At 45.0% G+C, this 8,507-nt stretch overlaps 1 protein-coding gene across 4 annotated transcripts in view; it reads right to left on the reverse strand.

The window, feature by feature from the left end:
- Positions 1 to 6,385, reverse strand: part of TMEM150C (transmembrane protein 150C) — a 47,136-nt gene extending 40,751 nt beyond the window's left edge. For 2 of the 4 annotated variants that reach the window (XM_081959234.1, XM_081959233.1), the window contains exons 1-2: positions 6,135 to 6,385; positions 820 to 883 (exon numbers count right to left, since the gene is read on the reverse strand). In XM_081959234.1, the coding sequence (XP_081815360.1) occupies positions 820 to 829 (10 nt within the window). In that variant the 5' untranslated portion in view covers positions 830 to 883; positions 6,135 to 6,385. The remainder of the gene's footprint in view (positions 1 to 819; positions 884 to 6,134) is intronic. The other 2 variants (XM_081959231.1, XM_081959232.1) reach the window with 1 other exon arrangement.
- Between the last annotated feature and the right edge of the window lie 2,122 nt (positions 6,386 to 8,507).

The following is an 8,507-nucleotide window of genomic DNA, read 5'->3' on the forward strand; positions in this document are numbered from 1 at the left end:
ACACAAAACAAGAAACAAGAACTTGTGGCAAAGCTGGGTTTTTTGCTGCTCCCTCTTATTATTCTGTTGCAACTGCTGTACTATCACACATTGACTTTGTTGTGAAAATAAAACACAACTAGCATTCCCGTCTCATATGCAAAGGTTCTGGCTATAATCACCCCATGCTAGACTTTAGAAGTATTTTTGAGAAACGAACCTAACAAAAACTATACCGATAAAAAGGCCATAGTCAAATGGCATTCCCATCCTGTTTGTAATTTGGAGCAAATTCATCAAGCAAGCGCCTTAACCATGTTTAACTCTAATCCTGGTCTAGTAGGTCATGCAAAAACAATGATTGAGGCTTCCAGAGAAGACTTAATGCAGTAGAGTCTATCCTAAGGGCCATGCAAAGCAATGAAACTTAAAAATTGTTGTGATTAACTTGTTTCACTACTTTATACTCATACGTCTTACTCATAACTGTTTTTTACTATTGAGGCTTACAGGCAGCGGTGGGTTTTACTCCGTGCGCATGTGCCTGGCCTTCCGTACATGTGCTTTGATTGCGCATGCGCCTTCCACATGCCTAAATAGGACAGCATAGATCTGGGGCCCACCCACAATTTCGACTACCGGTTCAGCTGAACCAGTCTGAACCGCTGAATACCACCTCTGCTTACAGGGCCAGGAAATACGGAGGACAATAAAGAGAACTTCTATTCTTATTAAAAGAAAAAGCTTTCATCCACAAGATTGGTACATCTGTCTTTCTCTTTTTGGAGAGTTCCAGCAGCTGTGTGCTTTCACATCGTCAGGGTTACAGAGAAAACTTACCTTCTAACATCCAAGAGCTTCAGCATATATGACGCTTTGTGGAAAGTCACACTTTGCTCTCAGCCTGTTAGACAAAAGGCCACATGTCAGTTACAATATCCAAGACATGCTGCAAGAGACAATAACCAAAAAGAAGCAGAAGCAGACATCTTGGCAGATCTACTAAGGCAAGTTTAAATGACCAGTTCCTCTGTGCACCGACGTGTGATTGCTGCGCATAGGATGACAGCTGAACACAAACAGCAGGAACCTGGAAGCGTCCAGATGTTGGAACTTCGATCCCATTGGTTTCCCCCAGCACTGTCCACAGCAGTGCATTGTGGGAGGCGTAGAACGAAACGCTCAGATAAGATATAGGCTGCTCGTCCCTGCTTTATTAATGCCGTTTCACTGATAATTCATGAACGCAGCCAGCAGGCGCTTGTTGGATTTTTTAAAACAAACAAACAAACCCGGAGATCACAAATTTGAAATTGCTACTTCAACTAGCAGGGCATCAGTTCATTAGCTTATCAGTGAACGTTAGGAAAGATTGCATTTTTTAAGAAACAGAACAATTTCCCCCTTGACATCGCTGCCTGGAGCTCACAATGATGGGCTTATGTAAATCAGCATGCAGACACAGGACCTTAACGTAGGAAGAGAGGAAAGGAGAGGGAAAGAAGAAAGAGGAAAGGAGAGGAAGGACCTTAACGTAGGAAGAGAGGAAAGGAGAGGGAAAGAAGAAAGAGGTAGGAGAGGAAGACAGGCAGGAGAAGTAAGAGTAGAAGAGAGGGTAGGAAGGGGAAGAAGAGGAGAGGAGTGGAGAAGGGGAAGAAGCAAAGGGAAGGGAGAGGAGGAAAGAAGAAAGTAGAGAAGAAGGGAGGGAGGGAGAAAAGGAAAGAAAAGCAGGGTGGTAGTAAAATAAAATAGGTGAATGGGATAGTAAGCAAAGCAATACCGATTATATATTTAAATTTTTATATGTAAAAATGAATATTTAAAATTGTTAATACACAATGTTAATAAAAACCATGAGAATGTACTGTATTTTTCGGACTATAAGACGCACCGGTGTATAAGATGCACCAAGATTTCAAAGAGGTAAGTAAGAAAAAAAGCACTTTGCAGGCTTCAGCAGGGCTGGGGGAATGCAAAAATGCCCCCGTTTTTGCAAAAAACGGGTGGAAAACAGGAACATTTTTGCCTTCCCTCACCCCTGCTGAAGCCTTCTGGGGGATGGAGGAAGGCAAAAACATCTTTGTTTTTGCGGAAAAACGTCTATTTTTTGCAAAAATGAGATGCGGGGCCAGGGCTTCAGGAGGCCAAAAATAGCTGCATTCGGTGTATAAGATGCACCAATATTTCCACGCTCTTTTAGAACATCCAAGTTCTTGCAGGATGACTCTTTCTCTCTTTCTCTTTTCAATTTTCTCTTTCTTTCCCCCCCTCCCTTTCTTATCTTCCTTCTGCTCAGATAGTTGATACAAGCCTGTCGCAGCTTCTTTTCTCTCTCTCTCTTTAAATTTATCAAAGAGTTTGGACACCAACTAGAATGAAATGGGCGTATCCTTTTCTATAAAAAAAAATACAATTGAAAATCCTTCATCGTCTTAGCTATTGTTGGAGTATAAATCAAAAGGCAGCCTTGGAGAAGATATGAGGCTTGGCTCTCCTAACCCACATTCTAACCACAAATTATGAATGTTAAAAAGTACATAAGCTTCAGGGATAGAAAGACAATGTGCTTATTTACCCCAAAGAGAAAGCCAACCTACTGTGCTAAATTTATTCCACCCATCCCTATTTATATGTATGTATGTGTGTATGTGTATGTGTGTATATATATATATATATATATATATATGTATTTGTGTTACAACCCCTGGTATGCCCAAATATGGGAGGAAGCTCACTACTCCCTCTTTCTGTCCTTCGGCTCAGTACAGAAGACCATGCGGGCAGAAAACCATATTTTTATTTTTAATGTTGCCTTTTTATATTTGTGTTGTATTTGTGCTGATAAATAAATAAAGAGAGACTAGTATAGATCTATTTCGAGCTAATTAGCTCTCATCAGTTAGCCATACCCTTACTGGGATTTGAACCTGGGCTGTATTATATATTTGGGCATACTAGGGGTTGTAACACAAATACATACCTATTTCCCTGGCTCAACTGATAAGGAGGCGAGCCTGTGGCTTAGTGGCTAAGACTCCTGCCTAAGATATAATACAGCCCAGGTTCAAATCCCAGTGATGAGCCGAAGGACAGAAAGAGGGAGTAGTGACCTTCCTCCCATATTTAGGCATACCAGGGGTTGTAACACAAATACATATATATATAATTAGCTTGAAATAGATCTATACTAGTCTCCCTTTATTTATTTATCAGTACAAATACAACATATATATATATATATATATATATATATATATATATATATATATATATATATATATATATATATATATATATATATATACATATATATACACACACACACACATACACACACACACACACACACACACTTCCACTATCAGAGAACAAAGAAAGGGTGTGGGCAAGGGAAATCCTTCCCTGTGTCCAATGCTACAAGCTGAAACATAATAAAGTGGGCAAACAGACAAGCATAATTATAAGCACAAAAATATTCCCCTTATTTTTCCTACCTTACACACCAATTGCAGCAACAGTTTTTCCCCCTTTTTTTTCCCTGCCTTCATCTCCATTCTTTCTTCCTTGACTCCCTTTTTACAGTATGCAAGCCCCTTAATTAATTACTTAATTTCTGTACCCTCCCTCCATCTCAACAGGATGACTCTGGCTGGCTTATAATTCTAAATAGCAATAGTACTTAGACTTATATACCACTTCATAGTGTCTTACAGCCCTCTCTAAGCACTTTACAGAGTCAGCCTATTGCCCCCCAACAATCCGGGTCCTCATTTTACTGACCTCGGAAGGATGGAAGGCTGAGTCAACCTTGAGCTGATCAGGGTTGAACTCCTGGCAGTGGGCAGTTAGCCTGCTCTACTGCATTCTAACTACTGCACCATGACAGACATTTAAAACCAATAAAAAGAGTACAAAATAGATATACATATACAGCATCCAGTTGAACAGTAAAACCAATAGGAGCCCTTAATACATTCGGAACCCCAGATTTGAACTCATAGCCAAGTTTTTAGAGTTTTGGGGGTCGGGGGTCACTCTAAATCTCTGAAGGGAGGATGTTCCACAGAGCAAGGGCCCTCTTCTGATCCCTGGCCATCCAACATTTTTAGCTGATGGGGATCCACAATGTGTCCAATCTGGTGGGCCAAATTGGACAGGTCAGGATTTGATTGCTGATGCACACCTGGAGATCTCATGCGCCTTTACCCCATGACAGCCTGTCCCAGCCCTGCCTGCCCTCCAGATGTGTGGATGTGATGTCTCATGATTGTCAGCAATGGCCACACCAGTTAGGAGTTCTGAGCGCTGCAGTCTCAGCACACTTGGCTTTTGCCTGCATTTGGAAAGCTGGTGGAGGAAATCCAAGAATAGTTTTGCACTGTTTTCAGGAGCAAAGTTCTGGCCCTTCATGAATTCCCTGGAGGATGCTTGGTGGTGGTTTTGGAACTTGACTGACAGTCAGACATTGGGAAGAAGAATACCCAACCCCACCCCAACCCCACTCCATTGAGTGGCCTCTAAATGGCCCTATCCTTTGCCAGTTGTTTCCAAGAACGGAATTAACCTGAATTCAAAGATGCTCTTTCCTCTTTTTCCGGCACATGGCAGCCCAACCAAGTCCTGCAAGGAGGTGCCAGGCACTTCCTCCACAATACCAGTCCCACCTTTTGCACACTCTGCACAAACCCATGCTGAAGGGCACTTCACTCTTGAAACAATAGCAAGCACATGGCTTTGAAATGTCCTCAGGCCGCCTGCCACACGCCAGAAAGAAAGGAAGGAAGGGAGGGAGGGAGGAAGGAAGGAGGAAAGAAAGAAAGAAAGAAAGAAAGAAAGAAAGAAAGAAAGAAAGAAAGAAAGAAAGAAAGAAAAATCTTTGTCATCGCCATCTCTTCTACACTTTCCAAGATCCACTTCCACTAATGGCTGCAGGATGGAAAAAAGCTGAAATAAGGGGCATCCCCCAATACTTTGCTTCTAAGGACTAGGATAAAGGCTAAAAATAAGGTTTTTTAACCGGGCTGGGATGAGAAGCAGTGTGAAAAAAAACACACAAGCAAATGGGATTCTCAGAGACGCCGGCCTCTCTCTCCGGGGCAGGTGAAGCCTTGTGTGAAAAGTGATGCAGGAAAGGAAGCTTTTAGCAGAGAGAGGAAAGCTGGGAAGGAGAAACATATTAATAGCACCATCTTACACCGGCTTCAGCAGGGGTTACCCCCCAGGGAAGAGAAGGCAAGGACTGCAGCTTGCAGCTTGCAGTCACAGGCAAGCTGGATTTCAGATCAGGAAACTGCTTGCTGCACGCATCCCAAAGTGGGGTGATTTGCTGTTTTTTCCTCTTCCCATCTCCCCCCCCCTCTTTTCCTCCAGGCTGGGGAGAGGGTTCCAGAGCAGATTTAACAGATTCTTGTTACTGATAGCTACTGCACCACGACATACATTTAAAACCAATAAAAACCCTGCAAAATAGATATCTACAGCATCCAGTTGAACAGTAAAACCAATAGGGGCCCTTGATACATTCGGAACCCCAGATTTGAACACATAGCCAAGTTATTAGAGTTTTGTGGGGACGGGAATCACTCTAAATCTCTTAACGGATGGATGGTCCACAGAGCAAGGGACCACAGCAGAGAAAGCCCTCTTCTGATCCCTGGCCAGCCAACGTTTTTAGCTGATAGGGAGGGGGGGGGTACCTACAATTTAACAGAGGACACTAAAGGCCACTGCAAATCAAGGGGAAGGGGAAGGGCTCAGCTAAGGCAAGGCAACCATCAAGCAAGCCAGTAGTAGTAAAACCCTCCTGGTGATAAAGACCCCAGCTGCCCATCAATCCTTCGGGACAGCTGCACCCAGATCTTGGAGATGTCTTCAAGGAGGAGAACGTGCCGGGAGGGGAGCGGCGCTGGGGGAGGGAGGGAGGCAGGGAAGGTGGGGAGGTTAAGCACAGGATTTCCCCCCTATTCAGAGTTACAGCGGGACCGGGACTGGATCGCCACTATCCGGGGAGGTGGGGAAGTCTTGGAGGATGGCGGGAATGAGAAAAAAGAAAAAGGAAGCGATTGCGGAGAAGGGCGAGTGGGGGAACCAGGGATGAGCAAGATAAGGAGGTGGGGAAGCACGGGGGCAAAGCCAGCATCCGATCGACTACCCACCTGCCGAGGATCCGGGGATCTGGCCCGCTGGATCAGCCCGCGAGGAGGAGGAAGAGGAGGAAGAAGAAGGAGGAGAAGAGGAGGGGCGGCGATCCCAGCAAACCCAAAGACCACCTGGCCGCGTCGAGCAGAAAGCGGTGCCCTGTCTGGTCCCAGCCTCTCTCCGGGTGGGGGTGGGGGTCGGAGACAAAAGAGCGGCCGCCTGCTTTTCCCTCCGATGCTCGCAGGGGGAAGAAGAAGAAGAAGAGAGAGAAATATAATAATGATAATAATAATAAGGGGTGGGGGGCGGTTGGGAAACACACCCCGAAAGGGGCGTGGGACGGATGGATCCTGATAGGAAGGGGTGCGGGCGGGGGTGGGGACATCCCGGCGACGCAGGAGGAAAGCTCCGGGCTGCCCGGCAAGAGTCGGAGGGAGGCAGGGACTTGGGGGGAGAGGGAGGCGCCGCGGGCAAGATCGACCTCCCAGCCCGGCCCCGCCGCAGCCCTTCCCCGGGGGGGGGGGAGTAGGCTGCGGGGCACGCGTGAATGGGGAACACGCGGGGAAGAGGCCGGCGACTGGGGATCGCCCACCCGGGGTTCCAGGGCACGGGGAGGCCGCCTGGCCTTGGCGAGGGCTCAACGTTAGCCGCCCCCCCCTCCCTCCGGTTTGCGGGATCCTCGGTTTTCTCTCTCTCTCTCTCTCCCCCGCCCCGCTACACGGTGCTGACCCGCCCGATTCCCTCTGCCTGCCTCTGCGGTGTTTTTGTTCCGAAGAGCTTTTTCCAGGGTCAGGTCCTTTTTCCTGGGACGCTTTTCGTTTCAATCGCCGGTCAGTGGTTTTTATTGCTTTCCTTAATTCGGGTGCTGGCCCTGTTTCTATTTCCGTCCCGAGGCTGCGGCGGCTTATTCATTTGATCCATGAATAATAGAAAAATACGCCTATAACATACAGTGCCGATAAAGGAGGAAAAGAGAATTAGAATAGGGTAGGGTAGGGTAGAAGTGAATAGAGTAGAATGGAATGGAACGGAAGAGTAGGGTAGGGTAGGGTAGGAATAGGAATAAGATAGGGTAGGGTAGAACAGAACAGAACAGAACAGAATAGAATAGAATAGAATAGGAATAAGATATGGTAGGCTAGGGTAGAGTAGAATAGGAATATATTTATTTATTATTTATTTATTTATTTATTTATTTATTTTACCGTGCTTCTAGACCGCCCCCTCTCCCGAAAGGGACTCGGGGCGGTGTACAGTCCATGTAAAGAATATATCAAAATACAATAAATAGAAGAATTAAATATGTACAGTTAAATATGGAGGAGGTTAAAAATAGAATTAAAAGAACTGTACAGAGCCAGTATATATAAATATAATTTTAAAACCCCTAAGACACACACAAATTAAGTTAAAAACAATAGGGTAGGGTAGGGTAGGGTAGGGTACGGTAGGATAGGATAAGACAGGAATGGGAACAGGAATAAGATAGGGTAGGGTAGAGTAGAATAGAATAGGAATAGGGTAGGATAGGGTAAGGTAGAATAGAATAGAATAGAATAGAAGAATAGGAAGAATAGGAATAGGGTAGAGTAGAGTAGAATAGAATAGGGTAGAATGAAATGGAATGGAAGGGTAGAATTGAATTGAATTGAATAGGAATAGGTATAGGAATAGTGTAGGGTAGAATAAGGTAGAATAGAATGGAAGGGTAGGGTAGAGTAGAATAGGATAGGATAGGGATAAGAATAAGAGAATAAGAATAAGGGTAGGGTGGGATAGAATAGAATAGGGTAGGGTAGAATGGAATGGAATAGGAATAGAAAATAGAACAGAACAGAACAGAGTTGGAAGGGAACTTGAAGGTCATCTAGTTCAACCTCACCCCTGCCCAAGCAGGAGACCCTACACCATTTCTGACAGGTGTCAGGGCAATCTCTTTGTGAAAGCCTCCAGTGATGAAGCTCCCACAACCTCTGAAGACAACCTGTTCCATGGGTTGATTGTTCTTACTGTCAGAAAAAAAATTCTCCTTATTTCCAGGTCGAATCTCTCCTTGTTCAGTTTCCATCCATTATTTCTTGTCTGGCCTTCTGGTGCTTTGGAAAATAAGTTTGGAAAATATTTGAGGCCCTCAAATATTGGAACATCGCTATAATGTCTCCCCTGTTCCTTCCCTTCATTTGTAGCTCAGGGTCAAAATGAGGGGTCCTTGGTGCTCTCTGAGCTTGGTTCCCCCCCCCCCCCGGCTTGGAGACGTTTCATTACCCAAGATAGGTAACATCATCAGTGCTAATCACTAGTCACTAGCAATGATGATGTTACCTAGTTTGGGTAATGAAACATCTGCAAGTAAAAAAACCACCAAGGACCAATGGTGCTATTAAGCCAGT

The sequence above is a fragment of the Natrix helvetica genome, assembly GCF_964273705.1.
Source record: "Natrix helvetica genome assembly, chromosome: 7".
NCBI lineage: Eukaryota > Metazoa > Chordata > Lepidosauria > Squamata > Natricidae > Natrix > Natrix helvetica.